We start from the raw sequence: 25,528 nt of genomic DNA on the forward strand, positions 1-25,528 counted from the left end.
AAGGATATTATTGTTTCCGTAGCAAAATACATACAAGACAAACAAAAATAGGAAGAAAAACAAAAAAAAAAAAAAACATTAAACTGTTCAAAAAAGATGAACTGCAAGATACCGTTTATCTTTAAAAAAAAAAAAAAAACAAGTCGGAGTAAAAAATTCAACGAACGTCAACAAAACATCAAAAGTCATATTATTGGAGGACATTCGCTTTAAATAATGTCGAAATAAAACAAATACAAAATAAACTGGAATTTACGGAATACCTCAATACATTCTACTTCGGTTAAGAAGATCAAAGCATATAAGAATATCAGCTAAACAAAAAGGAAAGAAAGTAGTTTATCAGGCAACAGAACAAATTTTATTTTATACATGAAAATTCCAAAAAAAAAATAAAAAATAAAAAAATCATGACTAAGTCAGATCATGTTCTTTCTGAACACTATATGATTTATAAGGTTCTCAAAATGTTTTTTCTATATAATAACATCAGGATCCTTCTATATCCTTCTACGATATGAATTTTAAAAAGGGCGCGCTAAAGTTGAAATTACGAAAAACGAAACAATTAAAGATAATCAACAAAGGTAATAATTTTTGAAATGAGTTAGAAAGAGAATTGGACACTATACTGACATTTCAGCAAGTGACCAGGAAAAAGGGACAGAATACAACATACGTCATGGATAACATTTTAGCGTTTAAACAACTAGCATTTCCAAGAATGACTCTCGAAAATACAGTTCCAGATAACCGCAATACAATGAACAACAATTGATACCCGAGATCTAAAGATGTTTTCAAACATGAATAAATCGAGAAAAAGGTTCCTTAACAGAAATACTACTATTACAGCATCCAATCATCCATTTTAGCAGAAGGATGCATCAAAAATTTATAATTGTATATCCGATTTCAAGTGTTTCCAAAACATTTTAACTTGAGAAACATCAACCAGCAATATCGGAGACACAATTCAATAACGGTACAACAGTAATACAAATCACATTGAGCAGGAAATAAACGTTGGCCGCAGAAGTTATTGGAAACATCTTTACGTTACCACAAAGATCATCCATTATTCACTGAACAAGTCTTACTGATGTTAAACATACTTGTATGGTAATATCCCGCAAATATGTAAATATTTCTACAAAACTTTAATTCATGGCGCTATCCAGATAAAAGATAGGTTTCAAATCACACCATCTGCATAATCATTACAACGTATATATTTGAAAAAAATCTACCAAATGAGGAAGGCAAAATGACTATCAGCAAGTTCTAGGACCTAACCCACTGAGTCCTAATCAAGGCCAACGAATGAAACAGTTCCAAACAGACAAAAAAATCAAGATAATTAGAAGAAAAATTATTTCTACCATATATTATTTGCATTGTCCATAAAATCTCCAAAACTGAACCTTAGGATTTAAGGTGAGGTGATTTATTTCAATCCATGTTCTTTCAAAAAATACTTAGGGAAGAAAAATTTACTCCATAATTCCAAATAATAAAAAATCAGAGAGAAAACACAAGAGATTCTGCCATCATCAAAAATATCAGGTGAACCAACTAATTTTTACTAGTACAATAACAACTAAGCAATGAGGCAATATTTTTTCATAAGAACAGAAAGATGAACTCATGGTTATTTCCGCATTCGCCGTGCTTTTAACATCTTTCGAGCAGTCGTCGACGATGATGAACCCACAGAGAAGAAATTTGGTGCTGCTGATGTTCCAGGAACATTTCTTCAAGTAAATTTTTATTAACTGTGGAAAAATTATTGAAAAGGAAAAAAAAAACTGGAGTTTTTTGGAAATGAGAAGCATACTTAAAACGAATCTTTTTAACATAAACGAACTTTGCTACTATCTTTTGCGAATTTTTCGCTGCCAACTTTTACGCCACATGGAAGCAAAAGGTTTTTAAAATCGTGATCTGCCAAAAGGAAACTAGCAGCAACGGGCAGTAGATTGAAAGAATCTGTATCAATTACCACTGTTTCCCCTTTGGTAATAAACCACGATTTCTTTAGAAATTCTAAGTTCAATCGATTCAAACAGATTAAAGAGTATTTTCACTGAAAATATTCTTACCCGAAAGGAGGTGCAGGTGTTGCAGGAGTAAAATTGAATGTCGTCGAAGCTGTATCTAAAAATAGGCATATCGATGAATGAAATTACAGGCAACCTTTCTCGAATAATAGCATGGTGATCGGATTGGCAAATCTGTTTGAAAAACATGTTAACAATGGAATTTCTGAAACGTAGAACTAAGTAATAAAAATCAAAAAGTATTAGAAGCATGATTTCAAGCACAGAAAAAAGAACTAACTATTTAATGGTTGTTGTGCACCAAATGCAAAATTTGCTGGTGGCGAAGTCGCACCAAAAACAAATCCTGCAGTACCGTTCGAAGCTGTAGCACCGAAACTGAAAGTTGACGGAGGTGAAGTCAATGAAGCTGGTGGCTCAAAAGGCTTCGGTGCGACTGGCATTTGTTGCTGTCCAAATGAAAACAATGATGTGCTTGGAGTAGCGAGCGGATTTTGCACTGTTGTTTGCAAATTTCCGAAGAGTGTTCTGAAAAAAGCAGACCATGATACTTAGCTTGCAAATCCAAAATACAATCTCTCGAATACTTCTACTGTTACTACGGATGCTGAAAATGATGACAAGTATTCCGAAGTTTACTTTGCATTAAACAATAGTTATTTCGAAAAAGCGCTAAATATCCCCTTAAATCTTACACTCTACCATTAACTGTAAAATCAGTACCTCCTAATTCTCTTCCGAAACGAATTATAGAATGAAAAGGACAGAGTCATGCAATAAAGCATCAATTTACCCAGTGGAAGTTGAGCTTAAAGCATTCGAAGCACCAAAATTGAATAAAGAAGGAGTTGACGATTTGGATATCTCAAAGGATCCAACGGTTGTCGGAACAACTGGTGAGGTTGTAGGTGAACTCATTTCGACAACATCATGACCTCCTCCTGGGCTCGATGTTGATCCACCACTGGTACCAAAAAGAGAGGCTAAAAAATTCACGAGAGACTAAGATAACAACGGAATTTTGAATAACCCAGATATGATTTTCCCCATAGATTTGTAGGTGAATTAGAGCTGTCGACTACACATTTAATATAAATTTTAATGCGATAAAACTGCATTCAACTTATAAAAATTATAACAGAATAAAATGTCACCTTTGGGAGTCGAAAATGCAGGTAAAGCTGTACCAAATGATGGCAATGAAGTTGTAGTGGCTACAGCGGATGTACCGGATGTAACAGCAGGGAATGGAGAAGAACCAAAGGTAAACAACGGTGCAGCCGATGTTTTAATCTCCCCGACTAAATAATAGTTTTGCATTAAATTTTGAAGAGAGATTCATAAGTGAAAATAGAGCAATTTTCATGAATCTGTGAACGATATTCACAATTTAAATATTCCAAAAAACTTTAGTTAACATACCTGTTGTGGTGCTAGAAGATCCAAACGTGAAAGGATTTACATTTGTTGAAAGTGGAATGCTGAAGATGCTTTCGGATGGAGATACGGTCGTGACGGCTGATGTTGTCATAGTTAACGTCGGGAAAGAAAGTGATGAACGAGTCAAGGAAGGATTAAATGAGGCCGTTGTCACAGAAGAACTAGATGAAACGCCAAAAGTAAGTGATGCACTTGGCGGATGAGACGACAACATCAAAGGCTGTCCTATAAAAACTAGAGCTTTTATAGAATTAAGGGATTATTTGCCTTCTACACATTTTAATAACGTTCTATGAAGATAATAAAAGTTAGATCATGTGAAGGACAAAAAGTTCAAGTGTTTCCAAACATCCAGACACACGAACCTTCGGTTACTGTTGGCAGAGGGCTTATTTCAGGAACTTTTCCGAAGCCAAAACTTGGTGCCGAAGTGCTCGATGATAAACCAAATTTCAATGGGGCCTCATTATTAGCGTTTCCATTAACAACAGTGCCTGCATTTAGTGTTTTTGTTGTTGGTGGAGCAGATATCAGTGATGATAAATTGGTGCCGTCAGTAACGGGTTTCGCAGCAGAAAAACCGAATGAAATGCCTAAAATTAGAGTCTTTGGAAACAAGGCAAAGATGGTATTTAAACGAAAAATAATTTCTACAGTTTTTGCGCCTTAAAATCATAGAGCTGCAACATAATATATGTGGAAAAAATAATGTGTAAATAACACAAAAAGTTCATTCTACGTAATTGTCAGGAACTTGTCCTTAGACTTCTCGATATATTTGTGGAAGTGGGAAAATCAAGAAATATGAAAAATACGATACTTCCAGAAGACGGCACAGGTTTGAAAGTACGATCACCAAAAACGTTGGTAAATGAGCTGCTCTGAGTACTGATATCTGCTTGCTTCATATTTTCACCGTCGCTTTGTTTAAGATTGCCGCAAGCGATGCATTTATCATCAGTTGATTTATTAGAAACCCAACATTCGCTACATGTCCATGGCTGCAACAGTTTTAAAAACGGAAGTGAAAATGGATATGAAAATGAAAAAGTAGATGAATTATGGATACATTCTTCCACTAACAATATGCGCTTCACATCATGATCATTGCAGTGCTTCTGGATACGCACTACTTAATTCTGTGCAACTTGAATTAACAGCTAAGGTTTACAACTAACCTTAGCTTCCAACAAATGGTTTTCGTAATCACAGCAAACGCATTTTCCAATATCCGCTTTATTGAAAACCATACATTTCGGGCATGACCACTGTTCAGTAGATTTCTGTGACGACTGCTTCACAGATAACGTATATGGCGTTGTTGTGACAGCATCCGTAGGCTGAAACGAAAGGTGCAAGTATGAGATGCTTATCATATTTCCAGAATTCTTCAAAAAATTCAAAAACCTCGAATAGGATCAACAATGTCATGCATACCTTGACAACTGTAGAAACTTCAGTGACTGATTCAGCCTCTTTACCCTTATCTGCAGTATTTGGCTGTTCTGTAAAACAATTCTTCAGAATTGTAGAGGAAATTACGACTGATAAAACATCACAGCAAATTTTATTTCATTTGATTTCCTTTCAAGAAAAGTCGAAATTGAACAAAGACCTTCAATTTGTTTCGAAACACCTTCTGCTGAGAATGAAAAACCATCCACACACTTTTCAGCTGTAGCCTTAATCGCCGTTTCAGCAAATGATGAGGCAGACTGAGGAACCTGAAGTAAACTGAAATTAGCGTTCGTGCAATCCTTTTATCATACCACGGAAAGAAGAGAGAATTTCCTTTGGTTTTATTACATATTTGTCACCATAACAAGACAAATACGTTCCGCTAAATGCTGCTAACACGTAAATGTAACCTTTGGGATTTCTTCGCCATGAAAACTTGCTGAAGGTCCTCGTTTCATTGGTGGAGCGAAAGCAAACATAGCACCATCGATTTTCGCTGGACTTGCCTGAAAGTTAAATATATTACTTTAAATTTTAACAAAAGCAATTAGTTTGGTATCAATCTTTGAGAAAAAGTCAAATGTCCATGAAAAAAGATCTCCAAACCAGAACATGGCATCCACTTCTTTTAGCCATAATATAAGTGATCAAAATTTTTTAAGTTCTAATTTGTAACTTTGCCTTACCAATTTGTCGTTATCATTTCTCACTATTTCCTTCACTGGGCTCACTACACCCAAATCCCTAGCACTGAACACATTAGTCGATTTTGCTGATGAAGAACGTTGCGGTGATACGGTTGTAGCTTTGATCACAGAAGTAGACATGGGTAATGCTGCAATTTTCGGTGACACTGTCGTTTTCTCCACATTATCATCATCAAACTCTTGGTCTTGCTTCCTTGAAGGACTCAGCATATTAGCTTTCTTAGGCAAGGGTAAATTGGACGACTTTGTAGTCAACATTTTATCAGATTCACGATCGTGATCCATGTCTGTTGAATGAGTGTGAATAGTATTCGATGAAGTAATGGAAGAATCTACCATCTTGGCCGAATGAGCTGGACGACTCCTAGAAGTGTTACTATTGAAGATAACATAGATTTATAAATGTATCATGAGTATAAAGAATCTTGAAATACCTAGAGCAAAATGACAATGCCTAATCTTTTCTTTATGTGATTAAGACTTTGGTGTCATTAAACGACTAAATAACAACTCGACCAAACTGAAACCAGATAAACACGAACATATTATTACACTTAGTCAAAACAGTATGCTGTAACTGATCTTAAAAACTACAAATTGAACAAAAATCAAAACCATTCTTGAACGATTCATTCAGATACACAAATAAAGAAGATTGTAAACTATAAACTGAATAAATAGAACTATTAACCAGAATGGTGAAGTCGATTTAGTGGCAAGGATGTTGGATATCAACTGTGCACGTGATAAGGAGCACATGGAATTTCGTGGTGGCTTTTGAACCGCACTGCTGATGGTATCACTCGCCCAACGTTCTGGCCCATCCATATTTAAAGATGATAATCGTTTCACTTCCTGTGGAATGTTAAAACGTTTCAGATATTTAAACTCGAAACATTTATGAAGTGAGAAGAAAAATTATATTACTCTGTTTTTAGATACATGATATGCTGTCCTATGTCTAGATATACTGTTAAAGTTAGTGCACATAGTATTTCATGCATGGCATATTCCTTCGAAATTTGAAAAAAAATTACCTTAACAGGGGAGCTAATTTTTTCTAACTGCTCAAGAATAGCTCTTGTTTTACTGCTTAGTGATGAAGCTACGCTGCTGCAGGGACGTGACACTCTCGGTTTCATTACTAGCGAATTCAACGGTGTGAAAGACGAAGCGAACGACTGATTTAAATGACGTCTTCCAGTAGTTGGTGCATCAGATAACGAAGATAATGAAAGGAATGACTGTAAAAAAAGATGTATGGGCTTTATTACCTTATTTCAGGTGGTAAAGTCAGGTGGCACTTCAGATCAATCAGATGATGCTTTATTTTAGTGATAAAATCAAGACGATGAACCATGCATACACTACTTGAAGCGCCCATGACGAAATAATAATGAGATACTTCAGTTTCGAAAGAAAGATGTAGAAATGAACCCTCTCATCGGTAAAATCCCGCTGGATTCTTGAACGTTTTGTAGAAAAACGAGTGGAAAAAGGTTCCATTATGGATGATGTAGCAGGAGAATTTCTGGCATTCGACCGCACGTCATCTTGAAAAAGGCAACCTGTTGCAGCACGTTTTCGCTGAAATCAAGAATACATTCGAGCTAGACGACATTAGCAAAGATAACGTAGAAGTCAAAAAATAAGGCGAAACTCCACTAAGTTTGTCGTAATATTATTGGACCAGAAAACGAATGAAATTATACCATCAAGAAAATATTTTAAAAAAGTTTAAAAGATATTGTTGCACAGGGTACTCTCATAAACAGAAAAGTGAAACAAAATAAATGTGCAAAGTCCTCACATTGGTACTTGTCAGTGTTTCCTTGTCAACCGAGGTGGTAACAGATCGTGTGGCTGCTAAGAGTGCCGACGGGCTCAGATAACGGACAGCGTTCCGTTTTGATGTAACATCACTTTCTATAAATTACATTCACTTCGTATTTCTTCAACAGAAATTTCTAGAGCTTGGAACTGATGTATTTGCACTTTTGTATATATTTCATTCAAGAAGATTTCAACGACATTCCCTAGCCATGACTCTACTATTTTATTAAGTTTCCAAGTTCAACAAGTAGTAGTATTTTGAGGACTTTTAAAGGAGTGGCGTTATTCTATCATTACAATGACATTGCGATACGGCTACAAAGAACGATGAACTTCAAAAAATGCATCCACATATAAAGCGGTAATAATTCTAAAGTAAAAGCTTACGACTCCTACTAGTAGTTGGTACAGTGACGGATGGTCCAGCACATACGGTCTCGACAATAATATCGTCATTCTCCTCACCAACGTCACTTTCAGCTTGCTCTTCATAGGAGCTATTACGTGAGGAATTCCGCGTATCATTATTTTCTCTCGATGTGGCAGCGAATTCAGTTGGTGAGCGCGACCAAAGGCCCGATATATTACCAACTACCGACGAAAGCCAACCACCCGTTTTCCGTTCCATCTTAGTAAATAAACTGTCTGACAGTTGATGAATTCTCCCACTCCAAAATCTGGAAAAAATTCCACTCCCAATTTCTCAATCAAATTACGTGAACTTCACATACGGTAGGACGAAAACACTATTCCTTTCCACTAAAAGTTCAAACAGTCATCAAACAAATCAACCTTACACAAACAGAAACAGAGAGTAATTAGAAGCTAGTGAGAACCCGCTTCTCCACGAAAAAAAATTGGCTGGGCCGCGTTTTCGGTATTAACGCAGCCCGTTAATATTTATGCATCCCTATGCAGCTCGAACTTTATTATATCGTCATTGCCATAAAAATTGAATATAATTTAGTGAAAGACCCTCATGCCGGATAAATTCATGTGGTTCCTTGTCAACCACGAATTCATACTATCATTTCAAAGACAAGTAGACTTAGCGGTAATAGTCTGTCAACTCGCTAAAAATACAGCCTCATGACCGAATGATATGGACCATAAATGCGAATAAATCCATACACCCAATAAAAAATACAACTTGCATAGCCTCTCATTCGAACGACGAAAAGAATCTTGAAAAAACAAATGCCGCCATAAATAACATAATATTTATTAAATCATTAGTCATGTATGTATGGATAATACCTAACTTGAAAACTATCCGCCTATTTCACAATTCCCATCACTACGTAATGGTTACTCATCAGCACAAATCTTCAGAGAAAGAACCTTCAGGAACAATCCATCATTTAATGAAGTTACGAAGACATGTTTGCATGCCAGACAAATCGTTTGGAACAAATGCGTACCAACTATTTAATCTATCCATTAAACAGATAGAGATCAATGACTGATTTGAATCTTTTCAAATTATGAAAGAAATTCAAATTTACAGTTCAAAATGAAGGTACAATAAGGATTATCAACAAAAAAAAGCAATGAAGTTAGAGGTAAGTGGAGAACAAACTTCGCCAGATACATCCTCCAATCCTTTCCTCATCTAATACGGATGGTGTTAATAACACGATCATATGCTCGAAATAGCATACATGAAGATACACTTACTGCTATCTTCAGCATGTGACCATTTGGAAAAGTCTCAATTACCATACTTTGCACAGGAATAAATACATAAAAATATGCTTGAGAAATAAAACTAACTACAGTAAGAACGGTTGAAGAATTAAACTAATGCATAGTACAGAGATTAACTTGAAATTACGGGAAACATGCAGTAAAAGAAACCTATCAAACCGAACCGGAATCCCTCCTCTATTCAAGTTGCCACATATCATCAAAAAACAAGAAACCGCAACGCATAACACGCGACGCAGCCATTCCAACAAAAATTTTTGATTTAGCGCCCTCTAAGTGAACATGCAGATCACGACGTGAAGGCCACGCCCAGCACGAATTGTGGCCCATCCCCGCCCAATGCTTTGTTACAACTGGTCATCGGGCAGGGCGGGGAGTGCATCTGTCATCTTCCGTGGTGTTATTCCGTTCTATTTCATTTGCAAGCTTGTTTGTTGCGATTAAAAACGGGGATTCGGGAAGTGTTCCAAGGTAGACTCTTTGCGCTTGAAAGAATTAAATATGAAATAACAGAGATTGTGGTAACATTTCTGTTGAGGAGGATTATATGTTACATCGCAGAACAGGCGTTACCGAAATGGACTGCAGCATTTTCTGCAAGAGAAGTATCACGTCCACGTGATCTAAACCTGTTAAAGTGCTGCTTCGTCGTTTTTCTACTCTTGAACATTATGTCAGCATTGCATGTCCCGTTGCTGCTCATCTTTCATACAATTCTTAGCACTTCTTGATGTGTCCTTTTTTATCCGGGTACACTCACGCGTCTTTTTTGAAGAGCTTGGCGTTTAGGGAAACTAGTCTTAAACAGTTGCATCCTAGGATCTGTTGATGCAGGATTTTATTGATCGGAATAAGCAGTATCATGAAGTTCGTGAAATGATTTTCTCGTTCATCCGATGTTTTCCCATTGGTCCCTTTAGCAATTGCTGTGTCAGTTTTGATAATCAATTTTATAATGATAAAGAAATTATTACATCATGAGTTGGGGAGAAGTTGCCAGCTGGGCTTCTCACGTTTAGTCAACATTTGCCGACTACGTAGACGAAGTATATGTATATCACTGGTAGTAACAATCAAAGGCAATCCCTTCTCTATTTCTATTTTATCCTTTCGTAATTTTTATACCACCCTCTTCATATGTTGATTAGAATTGGGATGCATCAAGCTGAAAGGGAGTGGATCAGTTCAGATTGGAAGTTAAACATAAACAACCAGCTAGAAATAAGTCAAGTTATTTCTTTCACTCACCTGTCATCAGTATTTCATTCCTTTATATTGCTCGGCATTTTACCATTCACAGTGAAATCTTTCTTGTTGCTTAGCGTATGTATAATTAAATTGCTTTGTGTTAGATGATTTAAGAATTTGAATCGCTATTCCTATTTTTAATGTTTAACGTTGTTTTAAACAGCACTTAATCTGAATCTGATAATTTCAGAAACTTCTCGACACTTAAAACTTTTTCTTGAGTGGGTGGTTCTTGTTATGTTTCTGATCAGAAAACAAAGATATAATCCCTTTTATATCAACTTCATCCAGAAAAACTCAGGGTCGGAAATCATGACCTAACTCCTGGTTGTCTCTGAAAAATTCCCTATTCTTATTCTCGTTTACCCAGGAGTAATAGGCATCCTCGCTCGGTCATTTTCTTATTCCTGCATACTTACATAATTTTTGGTTTTGTGTTTGCTGCTAGGTCTTTGTCATTCTTTCTCAGGTGTGTAGAACTGAAATCATACCGCTCTTGAATACCTTATTCAAGAGATCTTTCCTCATATTCCATTAACTTTCTGGAAAAGTAGGATATTTAGCAGTTCGTTTATCTTTTCGATGGCAGTAATGGCTTTTCAACACTCTCAACATTTATTTAAAAAGTTAAGACCTTAATGCATAATGGTATTCTTAAAACAAGAAATTATGCACATATATGCACATATTAACCATGTCTTTCGAAAACAAGTTGCGTCCCAGGATTTTCAGATTAAGTTTGATAGTTTTGGTATCTTATTTGCTCCTTTTCATTGTAAGTGGAATAGGATTTATTTTTGGCTGATTACAATTTGCGAGCTCCTTCTGACGAGCAGAGTTAGGTATGTAGGAGATTAAAAATCAGGGACTGTACATTAGTGGGTGTTATGCTGTGTGGTGCAACGTTCTAACCAGTGTGGTAACCTCCGGACGAAAAGAGGCCATCTTCGAACTATTTTTGATTGTATTGCTTGAAACATTAAAGTGATATGCGTCACATGATTTTTAAATTCCACGCAATTTTCTAACAACTTGCCCTTGTAAAATTTCACCGATATTGATGTTTGACGTTCAGTTCTTGCTTTAACAATATATAAAACCATCAAATAAGTTGTATTTGAAGGTTTCGTAAATTTTATTATTGATGGTCAGTGATGCAGAGGTAGAAGTTGGAATGTACTTTACTATGGGTATGCAACATTTATCCGATATTTGATTCGTTGTTACTCATAAATGTATAAATGTGAATGGATATCAATCCGTGTAAGTTTTTTTTCATTAAGCCTTCAAAATAATACGGAATTAATATTGCTTTGTGAATGAGCTTAATTTGACTTTCATTCAAATCAATTAATAAATGTATTTTAGAAGTTAAGCTTAATTTTAGAATTTGGCAATGGAACTACTTACAACCTTGTTAGCGGATGGGTGGTATCGTGAGTCCCTCACAAAAACCAAATAAGGTTTTGAAAGGTGTGCTGCAAGATTTGACGTCTGAAGTTCATTGTTGAGGGACAAATTTTAAATAGTCAATAAAAGGTGAAACATGTGTTAAAATTCAATTTTTGAGAATGAAATCATAAGCTTTCATAACCAATGCATTATACTTGCAGCTTTTGCATTAATTTTGTATGTATTTATTGTCATCTCAAAATTTCTTCATTGCGGCGGTTCAGACAATGTTAACAGTTCGTCCATTATCAGTAACGAGAGGAAATCCTATCGAATTGTCAGAGAACGGTCAATACCTGATAATGGTTGGCTTTTCATATTCAGATTTGTTTTAATTTAAACTTAGATTGAAATTTTTATGGGGTTTTTCCGCATTATATATTGGAGTTTTGCTTTGATTAGATAAAGTAATAGAATTACGTTAATCTGAGTTTTTGGCTTCTCTTATACACTTAATATGTTTATATTCTTTTCTTTATGAAATCTCTTCTAAGGTTACTGGAGACGTAGTCATGTAGACGTATTTTCTTAAAGAGATGTATTTTGAGATGCCAGAGGCGTATTTCCTTAGATCTACTTGAAAAAGTTCGTAACTTCAATCATCTAAATTTCTCAGACCTTAGCAGTTCTGAAATACAGGTGAACAGTGTTTTCTGCTAAATCAGATTGTTTCTTCGCCATCAAAAATTATCCTGCACTATCTTTATTATTATCGAAATCTTGGTTATGTTTAAATCGTCAATTAAAATTTTAGGATTATTCGGACCGAAGTTAAAGGAAAGATTCATTGCTTTATCCAATTAGTGAAATTAAGGACAAAGCAATTTAATGGGATCTGTTCCTTAATTTAAATTTTGAAATTTTTTTGTTGGTAATCTAGAAAGTTTTTAAACTAATCCTTATTTATTTTCCTCATTTTTATTTTGCACGCATTCTTCCGAATTCATGCGACATACTTTTTTAAATCTTTTCTGTCATACATTGCTTTTCAGATTTATTAGCATATCGCAAAAATTTATTTGGAGATAATATTTAGTAGAATAAAGAGTAAAGAATTATGGAAATCAAAACATATCTGGTAGGAAGATCCAGAGAGAAAGGAAAAAGAAATGAACTGAAAAAAAATAAGATCCCTGAACATTTTTGGTCACATAATTCATGGTTAGCTATCATTTGAAACCATCTGCTCTTTTTGTTGTCAACAACCACACCGACCTAATGCATCGATAGAAATCAATTCCTATACACCTGCAGTAAGAAGAAAAAAAGGAAAGAAGATAAACAGTCACTCATTCATCGGATAGATAGGATGGTTTGTTCTAGAAATAGTGACTACAAAAATTTTGTGAACTTTTGAGTCATCATGACAATGAAACGTCCTTCCGATTTATATCAGTTTTAAATTTTATATAGATTTTTGGCTTCAGATATAATTTAGCGTCATATTCAAATTTCATGTAATAAGCGCAAAAGATACCTGCATTAATAGGAAAGCAATGCAGGAACGTGCAATGAAATGAAGTGCAGAAGGACTGAATGAGAATAATGACATAGGCAATAAGTAAAAGAAAAAAAAGAGATAACCAACTATAGCTTTTATATGATTGTAATACATCAAAATGATTAAAGAATAGGCCGAATAAACTAAATAATCCAGCGTGCACCATTTTATTATTGTCCAGTTGTTTTGGCCTATTCTTTTCATTCAGTTACTTTACATAGGCCCAGACTGAGGAAGAACATAAAGGATGTTTCGATAAAGGTCTTGTCACAAATTAATTTTTGCTTAGAATGTATTAATAATCACTTCCTATTATCGAGCTTTTGTACAAAATCATGCAAGTATGAAGTTCCGTTGGGAAATCTGAAAAAGCATGTTGGATTTTTTAAATAGTAAGAGAGAACTAATATATGTAGATATATTCTTTTGAAGTCTTTACTAAACTATTTACATATGGCCATAAAGGGTTATTTAGACATCCAGATAACAAACGAAAAGTTCGTTGTAATTTCATTTCACTTAGTTTATTACGCCGACAAAAGATTTAAATTTCTCAAATACTTCGCTAATATATATATATATTTTTGATACTGCTACTGGAACTTTATCCTGCTCCTGTGTGTTAGATAATAACGCCTATAAAATGCTAATACATCACATCTGGACGTTTCGAAAAAGATCTCTGATCAAAGAGTGGTCGAAGTTTACTGTTGTTTAGTTGTTATTACGCATTCGTAAATGATCGTCCTCATCTGTAATTCAAAATCACTCTTCAACACAACATTGCCGGAACGATGGGAGCGAGTTTGACCAATCCATGTACTCGTTTATAGAGTGAAATTATAAAGCGGTGAAATGGTGCATCATGGTACCGTCAAGGTCACCTTGCTACACACATATAAAATATTCAGTGAGTTTATTAGGATCATAGATACTGGGCAATTTCAAGTCTTGGGAATATTTTATATATATCTAACTTCAAAGCTTACTGATAGTTTTGGCAGAAATAGTTCCGGGTTTTAAAAATACATATTGGCTCACATTAATAGCAGCGTGTCTTCCGTCAAGTGTTAAATGAAGCTGGGACAAATTTTTTCGCGATTTAGAGAACTTTTTTGATTGAATTCGAGCATCATCGACAATTTACAAATGCAAAGTTATTTCTTCAAAATTATGAGTATTTTTTAGGCTGAGTTCTTTGTCTTCCTATCAATTCTCAATTTTGAGACAGACAGTTCCTATGACAAGAATCCAGTTAGTGTTATCGAGCTTCTCTTTTATAACTTTCATTTCTTCACATAATTGTGTGCAAAAAAAAAGAAAACCAATCTACTCGTCTTTCATAAACAGTCGACTACCAAAATTATTTTTTAGCTGGTGAAGATATCTTTTCTCTCTCAAATGAACGTCCATGTTGTTAAATGGTTACAAATGTGACTATGGGTAAATATTGGGAAAAATACTTTATAAAATTATTATAAAAGAAATTAAAAGTAAATTTTGTTTCCATCATAAATATTCAATTCCTTTTTTTTTTTAAAAAAAATTCATTTCTTGAAAAATTTTTCTAAAAAGAGAAGGGAAGAACACTCTTCATTAAGGATTAGTATCATCAGTTATTCTCGTTACATAAATCTTTGTAGATAAACTAAAGTGAGACTTCACTTTAGGAGTTTCACCGGAGAGCTCCTTTAGAACTTGGCATTAGGTTGATATATTTTTCAACCGCGAAAGAGCATTATTGCATATTATCGTGTAAAACTTATTTTCACTTTATAGCAGTTATTTTGAGTTGATCCGCGGTATCACAGGTCTAGCTGAGACCTAAAAGCCGATGAAGTATTTTCTATCTCGGATGAGTAAATGCAAAAACAAGAGAAGATTGGAGGAGGGAAGAGAACGGAAAGTCTTTTCTTTGATCATGAAGTACATTATTACAACAAAAAACATTAGTCGTGCAAATATTTTGTTCGATGTTTTCGCCCTTAGAATCTAACAATTCGTTTTCTTCTAAGATCATGAAGGTCCTTGAAGTAATTTTCACCATTCATTTTTAAGCCAATTTCCGCGATTGTTTTAATTACGCCTTTGCTGGACATATTACTGAAGTGACATTAAATGATGGAAATGGTCAAAAGAGATCACTCGTACAAATTGATATGTTTGAGAATCCATTATGTTGAAATGGTAGAAAAGAAGAGGAATAAAATGTTTTGTAGAGTGCACGCTTCAAACTTAAAATTGGAAACAGCGGCTATATAAACATATATAGCATAGAACTCAAATGTAGTACTGGAAAGAGCGGTTGCAGGTTGCAGAGCAAATAAGAGATTTTTGACAAGCATGTTACATTTTTTGGTTGAAATAGGTTGTAAGAGGAGGGAATTAGCATAAATCATGGGCTACATACGTGCCTCTTAAAAAATTATGGTCTGTATGCAACGACTTCCTTTTCAAGGTGATCTTTTACGACGACAACGTTTCAACGAATGTGAAAAGGCAGAACTGGGGGCCGTTATAAAAAGTGATGAAAGACCGTTGTTGCGATCAGTTTATTAGTATGGTAGGGCAGGCAGATCCGAGTTTTTTTTCTAGTCAAATCTTTCCTATTCTTAACCTTAGAAAACTCATTTCTTTTGTTTTAGTTGAGGTCTTTTCAGTGAAATACGAACTGAATTTTATGAATAACAGATTTCCATAGGTATATTATGTCGTTTGGAGGGCAGTATTTTGCATCTTGTTGATTTAAGTTGAGTGAGAAAACGTGTTGTGGCGAAGTAGGCCTATGTAGAATTTTTGATAGATTTCTTCCATGATCAATTCCATCTTTTCATTAAATGATCTTTATGTCTGTTGGACATGACGTCATCATCATTTTTGTAATGGACTAAGCTTAATCGCACTTTCTTGGGTTTTCTGAATATTGTGCAATAAAAATGGTTGCTGACATTAAAGTGGAGGTATTAGTATCATAAATTTAAGTGTATTAGCTTGTCTGTTTACTGTTGATATTGTATATTACGCAGATTTTCAGAATGCTAAAAGCACTAGATAATTATGTTTCTGACCAATAGCAGATGGAAGGGTTGTGAGGAATATAAGAGAGGATAGAGAATAGTGTGTTATGACTGCTGTTTGACTATTCCAGGGTAAACGTTGTTGTAGATGAAGTCAGTTAATCAGAAATTGTTATATGACAATGGAATGTTAAATAAGCAGTAATTATCACTAACAGCTGGAAGGTGTTTTACTTGTTACCTGATAGAAAAAGAACACAGTTTGTCATCGATATTCCACAACTAAGAGCTAAGGCATCTCTTTTTTGTTTTTGATTTTAATAATACTTTAAATTTAAACATAGAGTTCTTTTTTTGTTATAAAACAAGTATTGGACAGCATTACGAAGCATGTAATTAAATGTTGAAGGCACATCTGTACAACATCTGTTACGATAAGGGTACTTGAAAATAACCAGTGCTGGGCATATTATCGTCTTCAGCGATCGTACATTAATTAAAACGATCAGAGCCATATAATAATGTAGTTTTACATGCTCGTTAAATTTAATTATTTTGGTTTTTTGATGTGTCTAAAATTTTTGAGAGATTTCAAACAAACTGGGCTTTGGTGCATTGTTTGTATGTGGCAGTAATTTTGCAGCTGTTTATTGCGTTCATTTCTAACTATAAGATGGGTTTTTGAAAGTTATATGACCTCATGGAGCCGGCGAAAAGTTGGACCAAAGTGCCAGTTTTGAACAGTTTTTATACAAAACTAATAAAATCCTATGTTTGGAGGATAAGTCTCGTAAACCATTGTTCTACAATATAACAGATAATACTTGGACTCAAATATATGATCAGCAACTGCAAAGGACTTTCAGAAATATTATTGAAATTGCTGGAATTTTGATTTTTTTATGGGAAATATGAATTTGCCGATTTAAAATTTTTTTCAGACGACCGTTTTCTTGGATTTCATTTCACTGAGGAGCCTACAAATACGATAGCAAAGGCTGGACGGGTAGAGTTGAATTGCCGATATGCTGTATCAATAAAAAATCTTTCGTCTCGCATTGAATGGCGAAAAGATGGTGCAGAGTTGGGTTCATTACGATCTGCGGGAAAAGTGTAAGTTGCATTGAATGATAGTTCATATGCTTGTAGAAAACTAATTTACGAGTGAGGTTTGTCCAACTTAGATTATAGGTTCGTTATTACTATTACTACTTATTAGTAATTTTCTGTTGTATGTTTTTTTTTTAGATTTCATAAAATTCCACAGGAACAGGAAAATTGTTAGTAAAGAGAGACAATTTTTTTTTGAAAATGAATTTCTATCTGTTAGCAGGAGTAGATGCCCATTATATTTGTATGTTACGGTTTATTATTTTGGAATCATCAGAAGTGATCCTTGCATCCAGAATCTAGGAGGCATTGAATGAATTGATGGATAAATTTTAAGCTTTTAAGATGGACGTCTACAATATTCCATTTTGCTAGGAAATAGTGACAAAAACGTGATTAATCTTATATTTAACATTTTGTTTGATCGTAACAACGCGTTTATTATTTATTGTTTGGTACCATTTCGCGTTATTGCATCCTCCAGTGAGAGTTGTAATTTTGCTTTCTGAAACTTGCTCGCGAATGCTTTTCCCTCGACATAGTAATATAAATCATTCCTTATCTACGGAATTCCTTTCCTTTATTTCTTATATTAAATGATGTTTAATTCTTACCCTGGAAGATTAATTCTGATATTTAATTCTTATCTTGGAAGATTGATTTGAAAAAAAAAAAGAAAAAAATGGAGATGCTATCCAACAGTAGAGAGTTGAAAGGGAAGGATGTATAAAAAGAGATTATAAAAGAGGAATAGTAGTGATTTCTAAGATAAATATCTTAAGACTTATAGTGTCAAAAGTGACAGTCCTGGGTGATTTTTTAATTCGTGTTGCTTCCTTCCGAAAATTTGTTCGAATTATCATTTCTTTGTTTAAAAGATCTATTCAACAAATTCGGTTTTTTTCTACTGATGGAATTTTAGACGGAATAGTTGGATTTGAAAATTTATTGTTCGATTCAAATTTAAAATCCTCTAACCCTTCCAAAATTTTTTAATTTTCAAATAGTTCTTTTCCTAGGCAAAATTTTTATTCAGTGGTCGGTAAATTTTTTCTGCATCATAAGGGCTCTTCCGGATGAGTAATCAAAATATGACGGCAAGAAGTTTATATGGAAATTTGCTAGGATATTGTATGGGTTAGGATCAAAGAGACGCACATTACTAAGTCGCTGGGGATTCATGATGAATGGATAAAGTAGCTTGAAATGGACATTTCTTGAGTAGTTAGTCTGGTCTGTTGTCTAATTTATGTCATCTAACTTGAGGAATTATCTTCAGTGTGGGCATCCGGTGCCAACGATTGGCAGAGAGGGGCTGGTCAAGGATGTGGAAGCTTGAAGGCTTCGAGACTGCTGTTGTTGAAGACGATGACTGAAATGGTTTTCGCAATAAATTAAGCTTTCTGGCATCGTATACCAGGGACATGAGCCAGAACAATTCAATCACTCTGGAAATTGTATTCCTTTTACAACGAAAAGCATTAGTCTATCTAAACATTGGATAGACAAGTCATTAAATATATTTATTTCTACAAAAAAATTTTCATTTTGTAGGAAAATTCCATTTCTGCTCTTCCTTCCTCGAGATACGGCAACGATTCTCTTAGTGTTTATCCGTTCTACATCCTAAAAATAATAAAAAGTAAGCTGAAAAGAGTTCGCAGAAAGTTATTCTCATTAAGTTTAAACTATTTAAAGCAATCTTCCTTCACTGCGACCTTTAAATGTCTTATTTATGTTCCGTCCGAATTTTATTATACTCCCTTCTGTGATGGATAGTGGGATGGAATAAATTTCTAACTGTTTTTTCTTTAAAAAAATTGAAAAACAGTAGTCATAATTTTTTTTCAACGGAAGAATGAGATGAAACGTAAGCAGGAAATGGTGAACATTATAAGGAGAAAAGGGATTCAAAAATTTTTGCAAACCTTTTCAAAATGCAGATCTGCGACAAGTCGTACATCCATGTTACTTTATATAATATGTGAAATTATAATAAGTCCCTGATTTTGATTGTTGATTAGCATTAGAACCTGATCAGTAAGTCTCCAAGATTGTCGTCTGAATGGAATGGAAAAGCTTCCCAGTGAATTCTATCATTTTATATCATCTGTATAGCTAGGTGTTAATTCTTATTCTGGCCTTTTAAATAGTTACTATAAAATGGTTAGATTCTTACAGTGGGATCATTCTATTACTGTAGTGCATATGAGTCATGCGAGTTGTTCACTATTTGATGCAAAACACGAATAGAATTTTGGCAAGATAAATTGAATGTAAATATAATTATAGAAGAATTAACTCAATAACACATGTATTTAGAAAAGCATTATGTTGCTCTTGTTATGCAATCATACTAACCAATTTTCCTTGGTAAACTGGAGATGTATGTTGAGTGTGTGGAACAAAGTCGAGAGCAAATAACCAAAAATTCTCATCATAACCTTTAGAATGCATAGTTTCATGATTCCAAGTTAATTCCTGTGGAATATTGCAAATATGGTTGTAGTCGTATATGTGTTGTTATATTTACAATGTAAACATATCTAAACTCAAATCTTAGTTGGGTTATCTTTAGAAAATATCTTTTAAAAAGGTGACATTTCATGGGAATGCCCTCTTTTTTCCCATCTCTGTCCACCAGTTTGTTATGTTACGATGCTCATCAATGATAATGTGCTTCTCGATACCTCACATTCATTGTTCAAATGTCCTTGCTATATTTGCATTAGATTCACTAGTAGACCACTATTAAAGCTTGCAATCTCAACCAGAAAACGGAAGCAATCAGACACAGAAGTAGAATAAGTAATCTCACCATAAATGTCATTAATTTTTCCCTGTGCAGACATAAATAAGAATTCTATAATTCGCTAAAAATGCTGAAGCTTATACTAAATTCAGTAGTGGTAACTCAGTACATTATGGAACGTCTCGGGTTGATTGATATGGGAAATAGTTTTACATGACGTGTTGTGGTTTGCCAGTTCAGTTCATCGTATTAAAAGTATTGAAATGCAGGAAACTGTTGGAAGGAAATGATGAATTTCGTTTAAAACTAAGCGATTATTCTGCAACAGTTGCAATTTGGTGAAATGTTTCACGTAAAATAGAACATCTTCATACCTAAACAAAGTATAAGATGGCAGTATTCTCATAAAGATATTAATTGTGCAGAGAGAGGATTTCAGAGAGAACATGTTTCTGTCATTTGCTACTATCACATCTGTTCATCAAAAAGAATAAAATTCAAGTAGTAGAATGTGTCAAAGTATCGAAAGGTCAGATTTTCTTGTAAAAAAACTCAGATGAAAAGCCATTTAAAAATGGACATTAAATCAAAGATTTTTCCCTCAAAATTATTCAGGGGATGGGAAACGGGTAATTTCTGGTCGTCCCAGCAGATTTGAAATTTCTTCCTTTCATTCACCGGGCATTATTATTTATTATAGTTAATTTGTTTCCTCCTGAAACCTTTTTTGAATGAGAGTCAAAGATGGCAGGATGTTAACTTTGTGATCAAGTGACGTATCTGACATATCTGATTATTTGAAGCTCTCTATCTTTATCGATTTCTTATTTTACATCGGCTTGAACTAAGTGAGGAAGCCCATTTTTTCTTAAAATATATAATAATTATGAATGTTATCTGTAATAATTGTTTCATTGTTATCTATAATCATTGTTTATTTAATTTCTATTTCTTTATTAGTAACAATAATTCATTAAGGTTTGTGGCATCTTCCGGTTCATTAATTATTGAAAATGTTGGATCCACCGATGAAGGCTTATATCAATGCGCAGTTCATGTAACAGACAAAAAAAGTTTTGTTTGGACGTATCTTTCGCGACGAGCAACTGTTCGGTTGCCTTTTCTTAGCAGGTCTGTGCTTTAAAAAAAAAATCACCAATAATTTGTACTCGAATATTCTCGTGGAGTAGGTAACAAGCAAAATTTTCCCTGTAATGTGTGTTTTTAGATTTTATAATCAATTTAGTAATTGCAGGTTCGAAATACAACCAGAAGATCGTGAAGTGCATACCGGACAAAATGTTGCGTTTGCTTGCATGCTGGTAGCAAATTTTCTTCCGTTTTTCATTTTGCTGCTTTTGATGTTTGAAGTTTTGAAATTTTTTAAAATAATGTTTCCATGCATTGAGGATTAACTCAGGATGGTTTGAAGTCAGCGTCAGAACAGATTTAAGTTATGCTGGATAAATGAGTAATAATTGGTTGCAGGATTCTCAACCTTCAGCTCACATCGAATGGTTTTTCAATGGGAAGCGAATTAGTGACCGTCAGTTTTTTCTTTCCAATTTTTCTTCGGCTTTCTTTTGCAAAAAAATTTTTCTGGTAAAATGAATATAGAACTTAATTGGTCTTATTGGATTACTTGGAGATTTATGAGTGGTTGATAGGAAGAATTCAATTTCTTCATAATTCAAGTTGTAACATGTGAAAATTGAAATTACTTTCGTGCATACGAATTTAATGTCTTATTTGAAAATTAAAGGGGCTTGTGAAATCAGTAAAGGACGATAAAATATTCTTTGATGTTACTTACGTTTCGATCTTTCTGGTAGGATTTTTAGCTTGTTATAAAAGAGGACTTGCGATTGAATCCATAACTTCGTTTAGAATGAGAAGATTTCTCGCTAAATCGATATTTGTTTCTTGAAAGACGAAGTTAATGTTGAGATTTTTTATTACAGGAGATGATAGTTCCATAACAATATTTCCGATTACTTCAACGCTTGAAATAAGTAGTGTCTTACCCAAGCATGAGGGTGCTTATCGTTGTGTTGCAACGAATGAGGGGAAAACTCGTTCCAGCCGTGATGCTCAACTTACGATAAAACCTGAAAACAGTGGTAATTTACGTGATTTAATTTTGTAGTCGAGTAAATTTCATAACTTAGATCCTACTAGTCATCGCACTAACACATATGATATGGTATTGATGCGCATATGATACGCACTAACACATATGATATGGTACTTCTATGAGATATACTTTTAGCTTAACTGTGCTTATATTACAGCTGAGTTGTTTTAATTGCTTTTTGTTAAGACATGTATAGGTGTTGAAGAACATAATCTTTCTTCCAAAACCATAATCTGTTGATGATACATACAAAATCTTTAAGAAATTCCAAGAATTAATTTTATAGTTGACAATGAGTTTTCGGAACCATATTTTATTCTGGAACCGCGAGGTGACGTAGTGAAAGAAGGCGAATCAGTGGTATTAGAATGTCTGGTAAATGGATGGCCACGACCAGATGTACGATGGTTGAAAGGTGCCGAGACTATATCGATAACTGGAGACGGAGTAAGTATTATTGCTTTCGTAGTTCTGGATATATTTGGCTTCTTTCATGAAATATGGTGAAAACTGTATCTTTTACTCCCTGAACATATTAGTTTTTACGGATCTTTCAGATGCGTCAGTTAGGTTCATCCTCGTTTATAATTCTGAAAGCGAAAGCACAGGACGCAGGTGTTTATACTTGTAGAGCAAGTAATAGTCAAGAATCATTAGATGCATCAGCTACTATACAAGTTAAAGGTATATACTATTATCTCTCTAATGAATATTAAAAAATTTGAGAAACAGAAGTTTACGTTTTATTGGCTCTCACTTCTAAGCATGAACTTTGAAATTACTCGGACTAGAGTACGAAACCTGAAGCTAGAACAATTTTCATTTTTTGTAAGATTATTTTCGTTTAATGATCATTTTGTTACGTCTTTTTTCGAGCTAAAATAAGAGATCAGAAAGAACAACAGCTCATTTTTTCTGCAATTCTCAAAACAGTCCTAACCATATTCTGCTTTATGATTACGAAATTTAGTACGCTTCACCCCTCTTCCTGATGTCTTTTCATCCTGTTCTCTCGTTCTTGCGTAACATAGAAAAAAAAACTTTCTTAAGCTATCATTATGGTGAATGTTCTGATTTAGGCACCTAACTTTTCTGCTTATTAAATTTAGTTAATACAAAATTGTTGACAATGGTTGTGGATGTTTTCTGTTTTTTTGTTTTGCAGTAGCACCGAAAATCATATCCGAGCCAAACGACGTTGTGGCACAAGAAACGACGGATGTGGAGGTTCTTTTTTATCTTTATTTAAAAGGCTTTGAACTTTTTGGAAAATGCGGAAGGATTTAAAAGCTGCTGAAAAAATTGTAAACTCCCAATACCATTTTAATTCACTTAACTCATTTGTAGTTCAATTGCGAAGCTTCGGGAGAACCCGGTCCGGCTATTAGTTGGTATAAAAATGGCGAAACAATCATCGCGAGTGAATATTTTGTGGTAAAAATTATTAATTTTGTCTTCTATAAATAAACGAGGGATGTAATATTCAATAAATTTTTTTATCTATTAATAGAGGATTTATAATAATGTCAAGTTTTTTTAAATTGAGTTGGTAGAAATTCTCTAAACTTGCAAGCTGCTAATTTTTTTCGGTAATGAGAAGGCTATTAACATTATTACTTTATATGAAATCAGCGAAATAAATCAGAGTTGAAACAGTTATACTTGTATAAAATCAGTTTCAGTAGTTCTAATTTTATCTTCAACAGATAGAAGCAACCCGCTTACGGGTGCTGGGTTTGGTACGAAACGACCAGGGTGTATATCAGTGCATTGCTGAAAACGACGCTGGATCTGTGCAGTCCAATGCCCAGTTAATTGTTGATAGCTCTGGTAATCTTTACAGTGTTTAATTAATTTTTTGAAATCCACGTTGGTAATAGTGCATGACTGTATTTACGCCTTAGACTTCTCAAATATCTTTTTTTAAATTGTAGAATAAATATACATTGTCTTTACATATGGACTACTCCGTAAAGCCCAGTAAAAAGTCTCTTTTTTTTCAAATTTTAAAATTTGCGCATGTGATACGGTTTCTGACTCTGCAAGCAGTCTTCAGTTTTCAATATTTCGGTCTTTCGACCTACTTAACATGTTTTTAATCCATCTTTCTGAGTTGTCTTATGTTCGATTATATCTAATATTTCTTAGAATTTTAGCAATAATAGTATTAATTTGTAGAGGAGCTACTGCAGCTTTATGCCCTAAAATTCCGCACAATGAATGAGACGACATCTATTTCGGAACAAATTGTGAATGTTAATAATACGGGTGAGAGGAGTGTGCATGAGTATGTATGCGATTGCCTTATAATTAGCTTGTTGCTGTTTACTATCCATTAAAAAAAATTTTATTTGAATGGTTCCGAATTTTTATGGGAATGTAATTTTTGTCCAATTCAGAGCATGACAGATATCTTTCTGGAATTTATCCAATAACCGATAGTCGTATGTTAACTTCCAAATGCTTTACTTTTTGCCATGCACGATTAAATAGCACTTAACCATAAGCTCAGAGTATTCATTTGATGCTTTGTTTGATGTAAGTCGCTAGGAAATCAGACGTAATGTTGAAATTGTGCTAAAACTTGGCCACTTGTGCCTGAAATTCTCCACTATAACTTTTCATTTTGTCAGGACTCATTTGTTACAGCCTCATTTACATGTAAAATGCATCGTGTTTTGACGGACCTAATTTTAGATTCATTTTCAATGGCTGCTTCAAGTGGACAGCCGAAATTACCATCAGAACCGCTAGGTGTTCGTGCAAGTGTTGTTGGGAGTCGTTTTGTGGTTCTGACTTGGGATCCTCCTGTGCAGCACCATGGTGCTGTTTTAGCTTATCACATTTTCTATAAGGAGCAAGATTCTTCAAGGTTGTTAGCTGTTTTTAATTAGTGGCATATTTTTGTTATGTGAAGTGAAAATGTTTTAGGAACTAAGCACTTATGTAACAAATTCATTTTTAGTTGTAGAAATCGAATCATTTAATCACTACTGTTTTTTTATGTTGAAATTATAACAGTAACGTAACTAAGCACTTAATGTAATGAATTCATTTTTAGTTTTAGAAATCGAATCATTTAATTTCTGCTGTTTTTTTATGTTGAAAT

At 34.2% G+C, this 25,528-nt stretch overlaps 3 protein-coding genes across 3 annotated transcripts in view; 2 read left to right on the forward strand and 1 right to left on the reverse strand.

Annotated features, from left to right (window-relative positions):
- Nucleotides 1-1,522: 1,522 nt before the first annotated feature.
- On the reverse strand, nt 1,523-8,181 carry LOAG_04071 (hypothetical protein). The gene is made up of 18 exons (XM_003139608.2): nt 7,886-8,181; nt 7,476-7,591; nt 7,103-7,252; nt 6,703-6,909; nt 6,357-6,520; nt 5,645-6,029; nt 5,369-5,464; nt 5,116-5,224; nt 4,938-5,005; nt 4,679-4,840; nt 4,321-4,501; nt 3,866-4,093; nt 3,483-3,725; nt 3,215-3,361; nt 2,854-3,043; nt 2,341-2,588; nt 2,103-2,157; nt 1,523-1,754 (listed from the first exon to the last, which is right to left on the reverse strand). The coding sequence occupies exons 1-18, from the start codon at nt 8,124-8,126 to the stop codon at nt 1,652-1,654; spliced, it is 3,093 nt and encodes a 1,030-aa protein (XP_003139656.1). The 5' UTR covers nt 8,127-8,181; the 3' UTR covers nt 1,523-1,651.
- A 621-nt stretch (nt 8,182-8,802) lies between these two features.
- Nucleotides 8,803-9,680, forward strand: LOAG_04072 (hypothetical protein; the record flags this gene model as incomplete). Its single annotated transcript, XM_003139609.1, has 2 exons — nt 8,803-8,915; nt 9,494-9,680. 2 exons carry the CDS (start codon nt 8,803-8,805, stop codon nt 9,678-9,680), a joined length of 300 nt encoding a protein of 99 aa, XP_003139657.1.
- Nucleotides 9,681-11,570: 1,890 nt separating this feature from the next.
- Nucleotides 11,571-25,528, forward strand: part of LOAG_17588 (immunoglobulin I-set domain-containing protein) — a 22,871-nt gene continuing 8,913 nt past the window's right edge. The window contains exons 1-13 of the mRNA XM_020450248.1: nt 11,571-11,716; nt 12,067-12,210; nt 17,365-17,536; nt 21,264-21,416; nt 21,541-21,607; nt 21,774-21,831; nt 22,247-22,405; nt 22,706-22,866; nt 22,977-23,103; nt 23,585-23,646; nt 23,767-23,853; nt 24,126-24,249; nt 25,117-25,291. Coding sequence (XP_020306096.1) covers nt 11,701-11,716; nt 12,067-12,210; nt 17,365-17,536; nt 21,264-21,416; nt 21,541-21,607; nt 21,774-21,831; nt 22,247-22,405; nt 22,706-22,866; nt 22,977-23,103; nt 23,585-23,646; nt 23,767-23,853; nt 24,126-24,249; nt 25,117-25,291 — 1,505 coding nt within the window. The 5' untranslated portion in view covers nt 11,571-11,700. The remainder of the gene's footprint in view (nt 11,717-12,066; nt 12,211-17,364; nt 17,537-21,263; nt 21,417-21,540; nt 21,608-21,773; nt 21,832-22,246; nt 22,406-22,705; nt 22,867-22,976; nt 23,104-23,584; nt 23,647-23,766; nt 23,854-24,125; nt 24,250-25,116; nt 25,292-25,528) is intronic.

The sequence above is a fragment of the Loa loa genome (assembly GCF_000183805.2).
Source record: "Loa loa unplaced genomic scaffold supercont3.98, whole genome shotgun sequence".
Taxonomy (NCBI): Eukaryota; Metazoa; Nematoda; class Chromadorea; order Rhabditida; family Onchocercidae; genus Loa; species Loa loa.

What these genes read in the sequence shown, in the direction of transcription:
- LOAG_04071 (XM_003139608.2), bottom strand. Translation starts at nt 8,126, where the DNA reads ATGGAACGGAAAACGGGTGGTTGGCTTTCGTCGGTAGTTGGTAATATA. An exon ending in AAATTAGCTCCCCTGTTAAG is followed by an intron (nt 6,521 to 6,702) that starts GTAATTTTTTTT and finishes AACATTCCACAG; the next exon opens with GAAGTGAAACGATTATCATC. An exon ending in ACCTGTGCCGTCTTCTGGAA is followed by an intron (nt 4,094 to 4,320) that starts GTATCGTATTTT and finishes CTCTAATTTTAG; the next exon opens with GCATTTCATTCGGTTTTTCT.